The sequence below is a fragment of the Anopheles gambiae genome, chromosome X (genome assembly GCF_943734735.2).
Source record: "Anopheles gambiae chromosome X, idAnoGambNW_F1_1, whole genome shotgun sequence".
In the NCBI taxonomy this organism is placed as follows: Eukaryota; Metazoa; Arthropoda; class Insecta; order Diptera; family Culicidae; genus Anopheles; species Anopheles gambiae.
This window is the reverse complement of record NC_064600.1, coordinates 4469025-4488878: the sequence shown is the minus strand read 5'-3', so window position 1 is coordinate 4488878 and position 19854 is coordinate 4469025. Positions and strand designations below refer to the sequence as shown.

General features: G+C 47.8%; 1 protein-coding gene across 1 annotated transcript; it reads right to left on the bottom strand.

Annotated features, from left to right (window-relative positions):
• Positions 1-15280, bottom strand: LOC1272027 (thymosin beta). The gene is made up of 3 exons (XM_310894.5): positions 14910-15280; positions 4490-4800; positions 1-1703 (listed from the first exon to the last, which is right to left on the bottom strand). Exons 2-3 carry the CDS (start codon positions 4743-4745, stop codon positions 1564-1566), a joined length of 396 nt encoding a protein of 131 aa, XP_310894.3. The 5' UTR covers positions 4746-4800; positions 14910-15280; the 3' UTR covers positions 1-1563.
• Between the last annotated feature and the right edge of the window lie 4574 nt (positions 15281-19854).

The following is a 19854-nucleotide window of genomic DNA, read 5'->3' as shown; positions in this document are numbered from 1 at the left end:
TTTTTGCTTCGTCCGTTGAAACGTCGTGTAATATATATTTAGCTCTCATTTCATATTCCTTTCCTGTCCCCTGGGGGGCCGCTGCCGCCTTTGCTTTTGCATCGGCGCCGCTCGCATCTTCCTGATACCCCTCTCTTTTCTTCCTCCTTTCCTGCTCTCTGTTATAATAGTAATTATTAAATATAAAAAAAATATATTTAGTGGTCGTGCTCACAAACATCCTCGTCCGACAATCGTAATCTTGGGTAATGGGAAAGTAAACGATGGAAGAAATGTTTTTGGGTGATAAAAAAAAAAAACAGAAGACCATTCCTACACTCCTCCTTGGCGGACGGCCGCCGCCCCTATTACATTCGCTATTGTTTTATAACACGCCTTTTTTTTTTTACTTTTGCAGCACTTCTAATCTGCATTCGCCTTATTTGGTGTTTACATAACGTGTTGGTTCGTTTTCCGTTTCAGTATAAATGCTTTTGCCATCGATTTTGCTTGTTCTCGATAATAATTAATGTATAAATGCTAGGAGGAGACACACAACGCGACTTCATCTGTTCCCCCCTACCTTACAAACAGGTGTTGGGGTTCGCGCTAAGGGTTCTTTAGAATTCGCTCGTGTGTGTGTGTGTGTGTGTGTGTTGGTTTTCTTTTCTTTTTGCAACACCACACCCCTCCTGTAGTTTCTATCCAATAAAAAAAAACCCCCTGCCCCGCTGGGGTAGAAGATTCGTGAGGTAATCGCGTTCGTAGCGAATAGAGCTGTAGAGAGCCGCGGGGTGCGGGGTGTGGTATCGCATCATTTCTGCGTCGATCATCATCTTTTCAAGGAACGTTTTTTTTTGCTGATTTTTGTAGCTCTAAGGCTCTAGGATGTCGTGAAGTTTGCACAACCGTGTTCGTGTCGTCGCGGGTTGAGAGAGCAGCTCCCTCGCCGACGCCCGTCACGTGTTGAGGAAGCGCGCGCGCGCGCAATCCGAATACTGATGTCCTCTCGCCGTGCGTTGTTAGGTCTGGTAGATGATGGTCGTCGCGCGGCCGTCCCCTCGCGCCGGAAGTAGTAGACGAATGGACGAAGAAATCATGAGCGACGGACAAGAGGATACTGGGAAGCAAGACAACAGCACCGCGACGGGGATGAGACATGGTGTCGGGGGGGAAGCAGGAGAGAGCTCGCGCCCCACATCGCACGCGCGAAAAATGCACACACGAGGCGCTGCACGAGATCGATGTAACACAAATGCCTTTGGTGTTGGTAGTACGATGGGCGATGTGGCACAGCGTTTGTGTGTGTGTGTGTGTTGTCATGGTATTTTTTTCTCTCCTGTGGTTCTGACGCACATATCCTTTTGCGCATAGCCGCATTCCTCCTGTCTGGCAGACGAGTGTCGGTCTCGTTTTTCTCGTTCTCGTGCTCCACACACAGCCTCCTTTTTTTTGAAGTCTCATCTCGTCATGCAGCTGTGCCCACCTGCCTGTATACACTCGCTGGGCCCATCAGCACCACCACACACACGGGCCTGGACGCTGCGAGCACGACACACTATATACATATACGCGAGTGGTGGCTTAGGCGCGCTTCTCCGCCTCGATGGTTTCGGCCGTCGGCAGCAGATTCTTCTCGACCGTGTCAGCGTGCTTCAGGCTCTTGGTATCGAACGACTCGATGCCAGCAATGAACTGCTGCACGCCCTTCTCGGCCTGGATGGCTGCAAAAAACAAAAGAGGAAAAAAGGCAAACAATTAACTCCAGCACAATAGGAAGTGGGTTAAAATAATCATAATATGAGGTTTTTTAAGTATTATTTGCTAAAAAAAAACACAAAAAGATATCCTTCGCTTTTTATATGACTGTTTCGACAAGCATCGTGGCTTCCTCATAATAAAATGATCTGATTTACAGATTAAAAAAACCCTTTCCCACTGTCTCGTGTCACACCACACAACATTCGATTAACATCAATCAATTGCAACCAAAACCATGATAGTGATCACCCCCTCATAAACCCTGAGGTATCCCGGTTTATTAACACTTAACCTTAACATTAGTGATGGGAAAAATGAAGATTTCGTCGGAATCGATTCGGGCCAGCTCCGAAGTTGTCTGGAGTCGATTCCGGATAGCAGGTCTGTTCGGATAGCAGGTCAGTTTCCGGAATCGGCTCCGAAATCAGAGTTGGCTTCCAAACGGAGCCGGTTTCGGCATCTCCATAGGACTAGGCGTTTGGGTTAGTGTTGGGAAGATTCACGAATCTTCAAACATTCATAAATCTCTAAAGATTTACGAATCTTCAAAGATTAATGAATCTCTAAAGATTCACGAATCTTCATACATTCATGAATTTTTAAAGATCATAAATCTGTTAGGAGCCGGTCTCGTAGTACAGTCGTCAGCTCGTACGACTTAACAACATGCCCGTCATGGGTTCAATCACCAAATAGACCGCGCCGTCATACGTAGGACTGACTATCCTGCTATGAGGGGAAATCAATTAGTCACTGAAAGCCAAGCCCACAAGTGGGAACAAGCAGGCCTTGACCGACATCGGTTGTTGAGCCAAAGAAGAAGAAGAAGAAATCTGTTAGGATTCTTGAATCTATAAGCTTCATATGTCCATTAAAATTCATAAAATTCATCTCCAGGGGTTTCATTAATCTTAGAGATGTATGATTTCCAAAGTATTGTATTTTCCCTATTCCACCTAAAACATGTCCGTTGTGGGTTCAAGCCTCGCATGGACCGTCTCCCCGTAGCAAAACAAACTGTCCGGCTGCGTGGTACTTACCAAGAAGGCTCTAAAGTCTATATAGGCTGACATGACCACGTAGATTGTTACGCCAAGAAGAAGAATAATAAAAAGCTCCAGCTTCATGATTTTTTAGGGATTGATGAATCACTAGAGATACGTTAATCTTTCGAGATACAATATAAGAATCTTTTGAGATTCATGAATCTTTCGAGATTCAAGTTTTTTTCGAGATTCGTGAATATTTGAGATTCATGAATCTTTCCAACCAAGATTCAGATTCATTGAATCATTCCAAAGATTCATTCAGATTCATAAATCTGAATCAGGATTAACCCAACATTAGTTTGAGTCCTATGATGCTTAGTATCGCTAGCCGAAAAGAATCAAAATTTACTTGTAAGCAATCTATTTTCATGGAGATCGCCGGACTGATTTCGCTTTTGCAATTTCTTATATAAATTAAATAACTGATTCCCATTCCGCATCTAATTGCAACTCTGGCGTCAATTCAGATTCTGTCACCGATAACGGAGCCGATTTTGACTCCGGGGCAGATTCTGATTCCGGAATCGATTTCAGATTCGGAATCGGCTCCAGAGTCAACTCCGAAATCGGCTCCAGAATCAACTCCGAAATCGGCTCCAGTATCAACTCCGAAATCGGCTCCAGAATCAACTCCGAAATCGGCTCCAGAATCAACTCCGGAATCCGCTCCGAAATCTACTCCAGAATCGGAATCGGTTCCGGCATCAATTCCGAACACGGAATCGGAATCGGGTCCCACCCACCGGGTCCGTCCGATTCCGAGCTCCCACCCCTACTCCACATTGAACTCAACACAACTGCAAACTGCCGACAAGCGCCGCAAAGAGGAAGCTCCATTAGGAACGCACTTTTTAGCAAAATAAACAATGCATCAAAACAACGGCGGCACCAGAGCAAAACAAACATAAACGGCAACGGTGTACGCCGATCGAGAAAAGATGCAAAAGATGCGCCCCCCCCCCCCCCCCCCCCCCCCTGGCTGCCTGCTTCTATGTAAATACAAATCGATGCACCAGACAGGCAGTGAGCATAAAGAACATTCCTCCTTCCCTAAGCAAACGATAAAAATCATGGGCGCGCGTGAGGTATGCGGAAAATCGAATCATGCTCGATTGCCACGCGTGCCCGCCACGAGGAGCGGGGAATGCAACGCATTGAAACAGAAGAAACAAAAAAAAAAAACAGTGGTTGCCGCTCCGCTTCTTTATTCCCGTTTCCAATCAAGCGTCTCCGTACTGGGGTGGGTCGTGTTGTGCATTGTGTTGTAGGGGGGCAAGCCGAAACCATTTAGCGGGAGACGACGAGGACGCAATGTGCCTCCTCCTGCCCCCATCCCCAACCGGCAACGGCGATAGGCATATCTTTGAGTCGTGGGGCTCGCGCTTGATTGATTCACCAACGACCGCGACAGCACATGGCGGCGGTGGCGGTCTGTGGGCGACGAACGTGTCTCTCCGCTGCGCCGTGTTGGTGTGTTTGCACCAGTGCAGTTTGTTTTAATTGCGTCGCGGCAAAAGCACACCACAATGCGGGGGACACACCACAAAAAAAAGAAGAAGCAAAGCACTGTGGCGGCGCGCAATGGATAATATAAAGGTGACAGGCATTTTAAGGATGCGCGTGGTGTGCCGGACGACTGGAAAGGCTCTCTTTGGGGGGGCGCTTAAAGGGGCTCAAATGTGGGGGTTTTAAACACCTACCCTCCACGTCCGGCAGTGGGTTCTTCTCCTTCGTCTCGGCGTGCTTCAGACGGGACGCATCGAAACCCTCAATGCCCTCGATCACGCTGCGCTGGGCCTTCTCGCTCTGGACGTCGGCGGCGGTCGGCAGACAGTTCTTCTCCTGCGTGTCCGCCTTGGCGAGCGTCTCCGTGCGGAACGACTCGAGCTCCGACTTGAAGTCGGGCTTGACGCGCGGGTACGAAGCGGGGGTGCTTTCCTGGCCGGCGGCTTCCATTGTTGCTTTTAGTGTGTGTTTTGGAGGGTTTAAAACAAACGTTTACGTTAGCGGGCTAGAAAAAAAAAGATAAAAAGAAGACAATAAAATGCAAATTAGTATTTGTTTGATTTTTTATATAAAAGATCTTTTTTTTAATTGCAATTGCCTCCGTAATTTTTTAATGACATTTTGTACCCCAATACAGTGACAAGTGTGACTCGGACAAAAGCGACAAACCCTAAATTCGGCTGACAAGATGGCTTGGGACGTTCAAAATCTCAACCGTCCGAAGCAGACGACGAACCCTGAGAAGATAAATTATGGTTTTGTACGGTCTCGGCATAATAATCAATTCCGAACTGTGTCCCTCATTACCCACAAAACACTTTCAGAACCACCACCAGCCAGCCGCCTCCTCCCTCTCTCGTTGCTCGAATTGTTCGAATGGATCATCCAACTCGGTGGTTGTGCTCGGGGAGTATATGTTGGTCAAGGTCTAAAAGACACCTCCTCTTCTCATCGTCCGGTGGCCCCTCGCGAGAAGGCCCTGCAGCAGGGACAGACCCTACATAAAACCACCTACCCTCTGCCGAGCCGCAAAGTGCTGCGAGAGATCGATAAAAAGGCAAACACACACACACACCCGTCTCTTGGGGGAACACGCGCGCGCGTAGCAACGACGCGACGACCCCAAGCAAACCAACCTGAACCTGATGCGCACAAATATGGCAATGGGGTGACGACGACGACGATGTGGCCACGATTGCTGTACATATTACACATACGTTTGTGCATTCGTACAAAACCCCGCCGCCGCCGCCACCATCCATCCACCAGGCAAGCCACCAAGCCTTGCTTGCCTTTCCTGCCCAAATGTGGTAAATCTCGGCCAACGGTCGACAAAAAAGGATCGGATCGAAAGCGAGCGGCGAGTGAGAATGAGAGAGCGAGCAGCCAGTGGACGCGACACACCGTTTCCTTTTGATTTATGCCTTATATGGTCATCTGCCGACCCGGTTGGCGGTGTCGACACGGGCGCGCGAACCACGGAGCGCCATGATTTCCTTGGCCTCCTCTTTCTTCTTTTTGTTTCTCCCCCCCCCCCCGCTCCCCCCCCCGCTCCCCCCCCCTCCCTTCTTTGACGCCATTCTTTCTCTTCGCGTTTTCGCGTCAATTGGGCGACTGTATGGGCCCGCACATTAACGGATCCGGCGCGCGCGCGCGCGCTCGTTTTGCGATACATTAAAGTACAGTTGGTAGTCCCCGTTCCCAACCGTTCCATCGAGGGAGGAGGAGAGGTGTCTTTCCTCTGGTTTGAACACACAGCGCTTTCGTTTTGCCGAGGTTAACACACACACACATTTTGAGCGCTGCGCTGACCATATCGGGACGAACTGGCACACGCAGGCGACGAACCCGCGGCAGCACTCGAAACTCGCTACGAAACCGTGTGCCGCGTGATTTTCGCGGTCTTGAAGAACAGACGGCGAGAAAAGTATGAATCCAAAGCAACACTAACATACGCTCTTGATGTGCTACCATCGAGTATGCACTGTGGAAATGCTAAAATCTTTCCTCACTGAGTGTATGCAAAAAAAAAGAAGGAAAAAAGAACATCCCGGAAAAGTAACGCACATCGGGCGCAATTAATGATTCCGAGCGAGATCCATCATCTTACTCCCTAAAAATGAAAAAAATAAAAATAAAAATAAAGTAGACGTCAGAGATGGAACCACTTATTCCCACGTGTGTGTGTACCACACTCAACAAGTGGCCGTATGCGATTGCTTAATCCAAACCCCCATCACAAACCCAGACCCAGATAGTCTACTCCCAGCCCTGTGGCTCTTCCAGCTATGGCGTTAACGGGCAAATAAAATAGACGAAGGCAAAAAAAAGCACCATTTACGCCCAAACACGCTTAAATTACAGGCAGGAGAGAGGCAAGGGAAGGCAGCAGCAGCAGCAGCAGTACACGATATTATCATGGCAACATTCCGCAACACCGCCAGCTGCGAGATGATTCGAGGCGAGATTTGCTGCTGCTGCTGCGATGCAATGATTGCGCGTTTTCTTTTTCTCTTAATTTGATTTCGCGTTCGATTCGGAGTGTGTGTCGGCAAACCTGTCAGAGGCCTGGCAAAAAAAAAGCTTCATCTAGAGACCGTGCAAAAAGCACACACACACACACACCGTTTACAGCATGATGGTGTAATAAAACATTGGCAAAATAATAGCAATAAACACACGCGCTAAAAGAGGCGGAAAAGAAGAAGAAGAAGTGAAGAAAAAATCAAAAGGAATTTATGATGAGGCATCATCATCCGCCCGCGGTTCGACTTCTTGATTTGCTCGGTGTGCGCAGGCGAGCAATAATAGATCGGAACGTTCCCTTCCGTGTGCGCTATAAGTGACGAACCCCCCAAAAAAAAACTCTTCCACCGGGTTCGAATAATAATATTCTTCTTCAGGGTCTGGTGTTTCGGTGGTGGCGGGTGCACAGACCGAAAGCAGGAAGAGGAGGGGGGCAGCAATCGAACCGGAACACGGTGCCTGCAGGAGGAGGAAGGGTTGAAGACCCCGCACACTGGATGGTCGAGCCGCAGAGAGCGTGCACGCCCGGCTGGTTTGCTACTACTTATCTGCCGCAAGAGAAAGAAAACCACCTCTCCCCCTTCGCTCACGCCTCCTCTACCTTAGCCCCCTCACGTGTCGGATTGCTTCCACGTTATAATCAAGCGCGCGGCGCGCGCTCGCGTTGCTATTTTGCATTTCTCTTTTCGAGGTGCTTTCGGGCGCCTCCAGCCTTCCTGGAGAGCCCTGTGTGGTGGAGCTGCTTGTAGCATGTGTGTGTGTGTGTGTATGTCTAATGCTATGCTTGTTTTGTACAATCCATTTGGGGAAAAAAAAAGATCAAGAGGTCGAAATCATTCCTCCCTTGATGGACCGGTACAGCACCAACACACAGCATACGCGAACCCTGCAGCACTTGGTACGCGCTTTCGAACACATTCCGCTCATCTACCCCCCCTTCCGACTCAACAAGGCAGTGTGTGGGTTATTTTTCTCTTGGCCTGGCTCAATTTTAGAGGCTCATTTTGACGCGTGGGGCGGCGGCTCGTTGAACAAACCAGGGGCCAAAGACATTGCGTGCTATTACTATTAGGAGAGGTGCTGATGTGGTGTCTGCTGCAAAAAAAAGGTAAAAAAGAATCAATCATAGAGGTATAAAAAAACAAAAAAAGGAACCAAGCAAACCTTGTGAGCAATTAAAAGAAAAGCGCTTGGCAAAAGGGCGACCCCAAAACGAAAGCTGGTGTGTGGTTGGTGGCGGCGTTCTTCCTCGCTCGGGCAAACGGGGCGCGCTTTTCGATGGTCGGTTGAGCGAGCCGGCGCTGCACACAGCTTCTCAACCGGAACACCATCACCACCACTACTACCCCTGTGCTGCTTAAAGCGCCAAACGGTTGAAATTATTTGTGCCGTCCAGCAACGATTCGACCCCCGTGTTGTGGGGGAGTGCTCCTTATTAATAATACATTGTTGTAATTATTGGCGCTGCGTGCTCCACGTGGTGCGGGTGTGGCTCATGTGTCCCGTGAACCACGTGGACGCTTGGGATAAAGATCCTTTTGCTGAGAGGTGTTGTGTGTGTGTGTGTGTGTGTGTGTGTGAGTGTGTGTGTGTGTGTGTGTGTGTGTGTGAGAGAGTGTGTGTGTGTGTGTGTGTGTTCGTGTGTGTGTGTGTGTTCGTGTGTGTGTGTGTGTGTGTGTGTGTGTGTGTGTGTGTGTGTGTGTGTGTGTGTGTGTGTGTGTGTGTGTGTGTGTGTGTGTGTGTGTGCGTGTGTGCGTGCGTGTGTGTGTGTGTGTGTGTGTGTGTGTGTGTGTGTGTGTGTGTGTGTGTGTGTGTGTGTGTGTGTGTGTGTGTGTGTGTGTGTGTGTGTGTGTGTGTGTGTGTGTGTGTGTGTGCGTGTGTGCGTGCGTGTGTGCGTGCGTGTGTGTGTGTGTGTGTGTGTGTGTGTGTGTGTGTGTGTGTGTGTGTGTGTGTGTGTGTGTGTGTGTGTGTGTGTGTGTGTGTGTGTGTGTGTGTGTGTGTGTGTGTGTGTGTGTGTGTGTGTGTGTGTGTGTGTGTGTGTCATCGATTTGTGGGAAGAGGCAAGCAAACGCACGCAAACATTGCGAATCTCGTTTAAAGCAGTTTTTTCTACACACTCTTGGATCTCTCTCCCTTGCACACACACACACACACATGCACAAACACCTGCCAAAAAAAAAAGGAAAATAAAACTAACAACTAGAACTCGCCCCATGGGGTCAATGAATTCGGCCGTATTCTCTATGCGCCGGGCGGCTCGAGCGAGAGGCAAAGGAAGAAATCAAGCGACGAACGTGCAAAAAAAAAAGCAAAACTATCGTCTATAATTTTGGATTTTCTTCGTATCAGATTTTCCCTTCCATCCCGGCTTGCAAACGGAAGCGGAAAAACGATGAAGAAGAAGAAGAAGAAGAAGTACCCGTCGATTCACACATATATACTCTTCTTCTCTTTCACACTTCGGCGGCTCCGGCGTTCGTGGCCAATTCCTTTTCTTTTCCCCTCCACTTGTTATAGTTTTGTGTTAAAATTCATGAAGTGTGTACAGCTCGATAAGTTTCTAGTTTTGAGTGTGTGTGTGTGTGTGCGCAATAGTAGTACTTAGTGGTGGTAGTAGGTAAGAATAAAATGCCTTCTTCCTATGCTCTTTTACTGCATTTTACGGCCGGTCAATGAGTGGGTTTTTGTAAGTATGTGCGTGTGTGTGTGTGTATGTTGCTGCGCTGCATGGGATGATCGCAAGAAGCAGAAGGAAACAAAATACCGAAAAAGTAGTTTTCGATTTGGAGGGGCAATATCAAGTCGATTTTAATGGTGCGGGGAGCTCGTTTTTTAATTGCAACCGACCCGAACATTGCGAATATTTAATGATTTCTCTGTGAGTGTATGTGTGGCGCGCGCTGGCTGCTCCAAAAAGCTAAAGAAGGAAAAAAGTGTAAGGCTATCACAATATAATATAATTTTAAATTTATGTTTTTTATTTTATGAACAAGCTCCAATGACCGCTTGGGCGATACTTTCTCCAAAGGAATGCGCTTTTTTTTTGGTTACTGATGGTGTGTGCATGTGCACGTATGTGGTGTACTGTTCTGGAATAAGCTAGCACCCCACCGCTAGCACCGAAAGCGAAAGAGATATCTCGGCAAAAAGCGATAAGAAATTAAACAAAACCGCCCCACAACACAGCAACACAGGCAAAAGTGCATTTGTTGCGCCTGCTCGGTCTTATCACCGAACTCCCTTGTGTCCGGCTAGGGGAGAGGAGCGAGAAGGCCGGGGGGTAACTTCCGCTGCGTTCGATTTGTTTTGATGTTTGTTTGTTTTTTTTTTTCTTCGTTCTTTTTCTGTAATGCAATAATGGGGCTTACAATCGCTGCAAACAAAAAAAAAACGTTTGCAATGAGTAAACCACCCCTGCTTGATGAACCACTCCCTTTTTATTGGGTAAAGAGTGTGTGCAAAGGTAATAAATCAAATTTTGATTTGAAGAGGGCAAAAAAACGTTAAACAGAAGCGTTCTTTTTTTATTCTTACATTTCAACACCACATACACACACACACACCGATATTGACGTTGAGAACTGTAGTTTTCTGTAATTTTATTTTTTTATTGTTTTTTTTTTTTTTAATTTTTTAAGGGTTCGTCGTTTGCGCACCCGAAACGGAAAACTTCAATGCGCGATCGCAACAAAAACACTACACGAAGCACTCGCGCAGCAGCGGAGCATTGAGTACGGAAGTCTCAGGTACCCAACAGTGCACCGGATGTGTGTGTGTGTGTGTGTGTGTGTGATGAAGGGAGTGGCCCACTCACTAGAAGTACCTATCATCCCCGACTCACTCTCGCAAAAGAAGGGCATTTCTTGTTAAAAAAAAAAAGGCACATGAACAGGGTGCAGCAGAGGGAAGGTCGGGGGGGGGGGGGGGGGGGGCGGTTTGTTATCACACTCCCCAAAAAAAGAAGAAAAAATTTTAACCAGCGAATCGAAATGTGCAGCAAAACTTCTACAAACAAACAGCCCCCCCCCCCCCCCCATCGGCGAACATAACGGAAATCACTCAGGGCAGATTAACACCCCTCTCTCCTCCCTTCTCAACGATCCACAGTTTATGCGTGTGTGTGTGTGTGCTGATGGTGTGGCTCGCGAGGAATGTCACCCTCTGCCAACCCTCTCTCTGAGCCACACACACACACACACACACATTCGCATATGGGAAGAACGAGCAGGTTTGTTTACTGGATGGTTTCCCTACTTTTTGTTTCGTTATTCATTCTTCCAGTGGAAGGGGGCGAGGGCATTGAGGAAACGCCCTTAAAACATTTGCCTGTATGTGTGTATGTGTGAGTGTGTGTGTGTTTGCATGTTGATGTGCCAGCGCATGCATACGCGCTCCACTCGCAAACACTAACCACAAATTAATCAGGCCACGAACCCAAAAAAATAAAAATAAAATACCCCCCCCCCCAGATATCGGGCTGACGGTGGGGGAAAAGAAGGCGGTAGGTGGTTTATTGTTTGTTGATTTTTTGTGTGGCCCCCGATATGGGCGTGTGTGTGTGTGTGTGTGCACGAGAGCGGGGCTGGGGCTGCAGCTTCGAATTTCGGTGACTCATCACACTTTCCAACCGCAGCGCACCACGCCCCAAAACGTCGATTGCTTCTTATTTTTTTCTCTGTCAATTTGCCACAGTTTTACAAATTTAAATAATTGTATAACGATATCACAGGGGCCTTTATCAAATTAGTGTCCCTGTCACCTCTTAAAACACCAGCTCAAAGCAGCAGTAGCAGCAGCAGCAGACGACGAACCTCCTATGGGGAGAATAAAAACGGGGAAAGGGTTCCCGTGTCTTCTCGCCGATTTAAACCATCTATACTGAGGCACACATTTTGAAGTTGAAGGTAACACACACACACACACTCCACTCGCCACCACTTCAAAAACAGAGACCTGTGTGTAGGGCGCTTCCGTAACTTCCGTCGTTAAACGTCAATTACACACAGCTTTCTCGGGTACCGTGAAATTAATCAGCCCCGTCAGGCTCATGATCGGCAATGCGATTGGGTTTACCCAGTATTGCATTTACATGCATTGTACAAATACACTAATTAACCTTAATTTGTTTTGGGAATAAAATATATAACACGCATTTTGTTTTTTAGCAATTATTCACAGTTGGATATGGCAGTGCAGTGCAAGCAGCTGGGCAATAAAAGCTAGCTGAATGCAACGTGCTCGACGAGCGAACATTTGTGCTTGGGCACCACCCACCCACTCACCCCCACCTTCCATGGTTGTCCGTTTTGGTGGAAGAAAAATAAGTCCAGTGTAGCCGCCTGGCGCTGCCACTAATTAGGTTTTCGGTTGAGCCCTCCTCATCCTCTCTCTCTCTCTTTCGCACACAGACACACCTAAACGCACGCGTGCACACCCAGGAGTGTGTGTTGTGTGTGTCGATCTCCTCATCGTGCGCGCGTGTGTGCTTGTAAGTTAAAGTATTAATAATAATAATAATAAAAAGTGAAAGTTCACACAATGTGGGACTCGTGGGTAAAGCAAATGAAACGAAACTTCTGTCCGTTGGGTGCCATAAAACGGTGTGTGCCCTTTTACCAGTGTGTGTGTGTATGACTGGGATGAAGAGGGAGAAAGTAAGCGACAGGAAGGAAGAGGAATTTTGTGTTTTTTTTTGGGACTGCGCTTGCGCTTAACAACCGGCTTAAGAACAGTCTGAGCAGGTCCTGGGGGGGGGGAGCAGGTTACGAAGAAGCATGTACCATTTTTAACCCGGCATGTTTTAGCATAAATAAAACATTGCTTCTTTTAATAATTATTATTATTAATTGCACATGTTTTCTTCGTTCCTTTTAGCCCTTGTGGCGGAATAAAACCTTAATAAGGCTTGTGAGTGAGTAATTGGTTTAACCCGTACACAAGAACAGTTTGTGGTCGCATTTTAATGGTTATTTCAATATTTCTTCTTGTTTTTCATTATTCAGAAGAGAAACGGCAGACGCGTTCTCCCCCTTCTTTCGTGACTCATCCTCGTTTGTGCTTCACTCGCTCGCTCGCTCGCTCTCCCTTTTCTTTCTCTTTCGCGTTTCTTCCCTCCCTTCGTTATGGGGCACACTGAGTGCATGAGTCATGGATGCGCGGGGGGGAGAGAGCATGTGTTGCAAGCAAATGTGCATATGTGTGCATACACACACGGGCGGTTTTCGCTGCTGCTGCCTGCCTGCCTGCCTGCTTCTGGCACACAAACGGCAAAGCGACGACGGACAAAGAACCGCTTCCAGACACCCATTTCCGGACGCATACAGCACACACACACACACACACAGACAGTTGGAACGGCATATGCCACAAAGAAGCAACAGCAGCAGCAGCCGACATTCGTCGACATTAAATCAATTTCTTGTCTTGTGAGACCTACTCCCCCCCCCCCCCCTCCCCACCACCACCTCTCCCATTGTACTCCCGCGTGCGTGCTCATCATCTTCACTAGAGACAATGAGAGGGTGAGAAGGAGGCAGAAACACTTGCCAGCACGCCCGGCAGAGAGGAAGATTGGCAAATTGCGTGACAATTTTATTTCGCCCTTCCCCTCGCCCCCCCCCCCCCCCCCACAAAGCCAATTGCCAATTGGCTGACTGCTTTTCTCTAAAGCTCCACACAAAGCCACACACACACCCACGCAAGAAATGATGAGTAACAAAACGAGAGAGAGAGAGAGAGAGAGAGAGAGAGAGAGAGAGAGAGAGAGAGAGAGAGAGAGAGAGAGAGAGAGAGAGAGAGAGACAGAGAGAGAGAGAGAGAGAGAACATAGAAACGCAAGTAAAATAGAAAGTTGGACGAAAGAACACAAATGGGAATGCGGCCGTTGCCAGCGGCGTTTGTAAGAGCTCTCTCTCTCTCTTGTGTGTGTGTGTGTGTGTGTGTGTGTGTGTGTGTGTGTGTGACCGTGCGTCGTCAAAAACGTCATATATTTGTGGAAAGGTTTTGGAAATTCCACCCAAACGGCAAACTCTTCCAGATGTCGCCACTGAGCTGCGCGCTGGGCAGAGCAAATATCCCCATGCACACACACACACCCACACACACACAATGGAAGGGACACGCACGCGCGCAAATTTCGATGAATAACCCCCGGGACGGAAGCGCAAAGATGGGCAGCTGGAGAATATGGGAGGGATGGGAGGTAGTAAGGGGGGGGGGAGCGTTAGGAAAAAGCCGGCTGCCGGACCTGTTCAGCAGAAAAAAACTGCCGGCTTTGGAAAATGCCGGTTGGACACACCAACCGACCAATGTGTGTGTGTGTGTGTGTGAATGTAAAGAATGAAAAAAAAGTTGTTATTTCATCGGGCAAGAAACAAACGGGCAGAAAATTTATACATGTTTTCCACCAGCGATCGGGACACACACAGGACACATGCACATGCAAGCACAAAAAGGAAGAAAAGAGCCGAAAGGGATAACACAAAAACGCGCACACACACACACAGAACAGTCCGAGACACAAACACAATAAAGATGGCCGCGGTCGGCGAAGAGAGCAGCCGGCCGTTTTTTTTTGGCAACTTTTTTCGCGAATTGGAAAATTTGTGCAATGGTTTGAATTTTCCCTTTTTTTCCCCCGTTGTCTTTTCCACACAACCAGCACAACAACCAGGGATGATGTTAGTTGGAAGATAGAAAAAGGCTTTGTCCAAATAAGCGTACATTTAGTAGAAGAAAAAAAAATGGTTTCAAAAATCCTCATCCAGTTTTTTTTTTTCATTGTATGACTCACACACAAAGAGGCTATTATAAAAAAGGAGAACATGAGTTTTCGCTCTTTTGTTGCTTTTTTCCGTTATAAAAAAAAAGATGGAGGACGCCGTCCAGCACGGCAAACAGAAACAGGGGCATGACACTTTGGGCTGGGCGATTTTTAAGGGACACTTTGGATACGGTATCCTCCCGGCTTCGGCGCTTCCAAGGCGGCACCATCCCCCTCCCCCCCCCCCAAAAAAAGACCAATTAAAACCCCCACCCCGCCCACGAAACGGATTGGGGGGACAAGGACCCTCCCCGGGTTGTACACACCTTCCTTTGCTGGGCGATGACCGACCGCGGTTGGGTTGAAAGTTGACTGATGAGTCGTCGCTGACCGTTTTTTTTTGGGGGGCAAACACAAAGGCAAAAGCCGGCGAAAGCAAACACGGCTACACACAATGCCACACAAACAAACACGCACAACACTGGAAGATTGGGGGGGGGGCGGGGGCTTTTCTTTTGGTTAGAGAGCAAACACACCGGGGACAGACGAGTGATATCGCGTTTTGCGTTTAAAGGCAGGAGAGAGCCGCACCGACTGGCTGGTACAAAGCAGGCTGAACTGTATCGCACGAAAGCACAACTGCAAATGGTAGGTGACGCGTGCCGGGCCTGTCAATACATAGCGGCGACCGGCAGCACCACTACAGGCGCGCGACGCGTGCACAAGGGCGAGCGCGGCACAGCACACACACATACAAACAGAGGCGCGTTCGCTGCGCCGGGCTACACCCTGTGGCGGGTTTTTGCACTGCACTTGACGCGGGTGTGCCTGTGTGGCTGTGTGTGTGTGTGTTGGTGAGTGGTGCACAAGCGCGCGTGCGTGTGTGTGTATGTGCGTACGTGCCGTTCCAGCCTTGATGCCGGGGCTGCGGGATTTCTTCGTAGCAGGCAGAACTAAACATGGCGACCATGGTCAGTGCGCTCCGTGCGGGTACAGTGCGTGGTGAACAAGGGAGATGGAAGTATCGAAAGGCGAATTCATTTCGCTGCAGAGAGAGAGAGAGAAAGGGAGAATGAGAAAGAGAGAGGCAAAAGCGCACCCAAACTCGAATTGTCTGTCCTGCTTGGTCGGTGTGTTTCGTTTTTCTCCAAAAACGGTCAACCGTGCAGAGGCTAAACCGGCTTACCATGATCGCGGTACCAAATTTGTAATACCCAAAGAGGGGGGCAAAGGACCGTTTTTGAGAGACTTTTTTTTTTTTTTTTAATAAATGAAAGGGTAAATTAGGGCAGCAGCTCAAGGAAGGAAGGAATCCTCTGTTCCCCCCTTAGAATAAATGTCGCCGTTTGACTCACATGACCTAACAGGAGATGGCAGATTTTTGGCGACATTCTTTCGTCCGGAATCGCACACACGAATGCATTTTCTGTGCGCATGTGTGTGTGTGTGTGTGTGAGTGCTTTCTTTCTTCTTTCTTCGAATGTTTTGATTTTTGACGTTCGGCGACGTTTGTCGCGCTTGCCTTGTCTCCCCACCCTGCGATGGCGACATTGGTGGTGATGCACAGATGTTTTCAATAACCTCTCATTGTCTAAAACCCGGGAAGGTCAATGCACCCCCGCCCCCCCCTCACTAGACGCAGGATGCTGTATATCCGGATGGAAGAAAAGCCTGCTTTGTTGAGGGCCCTGTGGAACGTTTAGGGCAAACATTGCAACTAGAAACTTCACCTGATGCATTCGGGAAGTGAAGTTGGTAGTTACTATTCGGAAATAAACGTTTGAAGTCGAGCCTGCACCTCTACCCTGCCTATCGTGAGGTTATTCCTGCTCCAAGCGTGCACCATTGTGTGGTCGTTGTTGGGGAGACACATCCAGCAACTTCGAGTTCGCTATAATCTTCCGGATAAGTCACCAACCTATCCGAGATGCAGTTTGCAGCTGCTGCAGAAATACTTCAACGAAGGGGGGTTTCTTTTTTTTTTAATTTTTGGGGAAGAATTACGCCCGGAAGAGAGCAAGCGCACATGTGTTTTTTCGTCCCTCGGTTCAATCTTCTCCCCATTACGGGTGAGTTTCGGTTGCACTTTCTTCATCTCTTCGTACATCTCGCTTTCTGTTTCACTCTCGCTCCTGGAGTACACCAAGACTTTCTTCTTCGCTGTCCCTTTTCTTCGTCCAGGGCTGAGGAGGTCGGCCAAGCATGGTAGCGGTTGAAACGGTTGAAGAAGGGAGTGCGATGTTGCAGGTTCTTAAAGGTTGCCGGTGCATTCATGCGCAGAGTTACTGGTGGCTGTTTTGCCGGTTTTTGAAGTCATCCCCCCTCCCACCCTCTACCTCCAAGTTGCGGATACGAATGGATGGGTGCTCCGAACGTGTATGTGTGTGTGTGTGTGCTTTTTGGATATTTGGGGGAGATTCTCGGCCGCACAGTCGTATAGTTGACTGACCGTTATTACCCTGCCTTCCGTTTTACGCTACAATGCAACCGGGGGTAGGGGTGGGGTTAGATGCGCAACCCCCCTACGCAGCGAGGAGGTGAACAAACGTACGTGTGTGCCGGCGTACCTGATTGAATTATTGATCGTAATGGGCAATTGGGCGATGGCGAGGAGTGTGTGCTGGAGCGTTTTCTTCATGCTCCGAGTTCTATTGCACCACCCCAACCGACACAACGTTCGTGCCATAAATTCGACACTTGGATAAGTTTCCGTTCCGGTCGCAGGTTGGTTTCTTCCTCTTGGCGAAACAATGCACACGGTGTGCACAGGTACTGCCCATGCCGCCACCCTTGCCGTGCTGGGGCGATAATCCGGCAAACCGAACCGAACCGATCAAAAAGAGTTTCGTACCGTGCCACCTGCGGGACATTTGTGACCATATGCGATCTGGTTCGATTGCAACCAGATGGTCTAATAAGCTGCACGCCTAAGCTAGCCAGGGAAACGCTTGCTTTGGAGCAACAGCAACATCAAACCGCCATTTACAAGTGCACGTTTAATGAATAAATTTAATGCTAAGACTAGTTCCTTCTACCAACCTTACCTAGGAACTGTGTAGGAAACGCTTGTAGCATCTGCTGAAAATGAATGATTTATTAATTCAGGTCTGTATTAAATTCGCCACCGTTCACTGAGCAGCACCACCATGTGCTCGTTTGCTCGCAAGGGTAAACACGAGAGTTCTCGCTCCTCCGGTAGTAGAGCGCTGTTTAGTCTGCCTGACCCATGTTTGTATTGCGATGAAAATTGTAGATCTTTCAAACGACACGCATCTTGCCCTAAACTGCATCCCTGCCCGGATCGGATGCATCCTTCAATTCTCATGATACTGCGCGATATGCACCATATGGAGGTTGTCCGAGCTAGGCTTCGAAAATAGCCAATCTGGGACGGTGCGATAGGTTTATAAGGCGTTGCGCAGCAAGCTGAGGCCCAAAAACAGCCATCAGCGGCAGCATTGGCGCGATGCTCATTACGCTGCATAATTGGCAGTGGTGGCGTCCCATGAGCATGTCCGTTATGTTTCACGGCTTTCGAGCTGAACAAAAAACAAAAATATTGTCAGCTGGACGATCGAGCTGTCGATGTTTTGGCCAGTTCAGATCGTAGCTCCTTTTGTGCCGGCAGAAGTTCACCTTGGTCCCTTGGTGGTGTTTTGCGCGTTTTGGAACGCATGGTGGAACCTTCAAATGCTGCGATTGCAAGATGCCTTGAGATATGATTCACCAGCGAGTCACATTTCATGCCGGGACGGGTTTTGTTGTGATGATGGAGATGATGAGTTCAAGGAACAAATCGGCGGCGGTGCTGTCGATTGTATCGGCAATAGGCTCTGCATCATCGTATGCAGCTTATTCAGCGAAACGTTTGCGATTAGAATCCAGCAACTGGATAACAGCAGCTGGAATGTCGTTTCAAATAGAGTCATGGGTCATTTTGAGTCATTTTGCATGGCCAATATTTGATGTTCGCTGTAAAGCATCGAGAAGAGTCAAATAATTTTGTTTTATTAACTATCTAATATCTATTTTGTTGTATTGAGTTGATGTATAGTTACAAGAAATATGTTTTTAATTATGGTTTTTATTTTTTATTAATTTTATATTTACAACCTAAACATAGAAATGAACATTTCTTTTTGCAAGATAAACAGATTGGCGTGAATTTATAGGAGTTAGCTAAAAACAGCTTTCCACGAGAAAAATTAAACCCGAAAGTCGTCTGTTAACTCACCGGAATAAAAATAAAATCGCATGTGGTGATACGGCTATATTAAATGATTTTGATATTACCGCTTCGCCGCATGCGGCAAGATTGCATGGGATGTCATTAATGTAAAAATCCCATACAAAAGCGGAAAATCTGATTTGAGGTTCTGACCGTTCTATTAATTGGATCTAACTATAATTTCGGTAACTATAAGTATAAATAACAAATAACCTATTTTACAGTATGATCATGTGTTATCAGTATTTACTTCCTCCTTGATTCTCTCAACTATATGGAAATTCTTATTTCGTTGGTATTTCACGGTTTATTGCAGTTTACAGTTTAAAATACTGATTGCACCCGATCTCGTATCTCGGACTGTAGGCTATCGGCTGCTGATGCTAATTGTAATTCTCGCGCATCGATCGTGCTCGTACCCCGAATGCTGGTGCAATAAAACCAAGTTGTGTCCGCAAGCAAAACATGTTGCATAACTTTCGATCCTTGAAGAGGTAATTCTTTATTTAGGATAGCAATAATGTTCCCTAAAGAGATGATGTTATGGCTTTGCTGGATCGGCTTTCAGCGCATTTCATTTTGTTCCTTTCCTGTAGTATGCTCAGCTGCACTTTTCCAGAAATCTAATTATGGTACCCATCGCGTACGCGCCAAATTTTATCGCATCGCCGAATACAACAAATTGGATAAATTGGTACATTTGGTAATGAAACTTAAAGTATATGGACAACCGTCCAATTATTAAATATTTTAGAAAACCCCAGAACACACCGCATGCAGCGCAATAGCATACGATGCAATAGAGACCTCAAACACATCCCGGAACTGGAGCTGGAGCAACTGCGGATGGCTCGACACCCATAGGCATACGCTCAAGTAGGAGTTTCTGGAGCGCATCCACGCCTCAGATCTGACTCCGGCTACTGTTAGTACGATTCCGACTCCGAAAAAATGGAAACCACCAGTTCCGCCCCTCCTGGGCCGGTCTCGTGATACAGTGGTCAACTAGTACGACTCAACAACATGCTCGTCATGGGTTCATG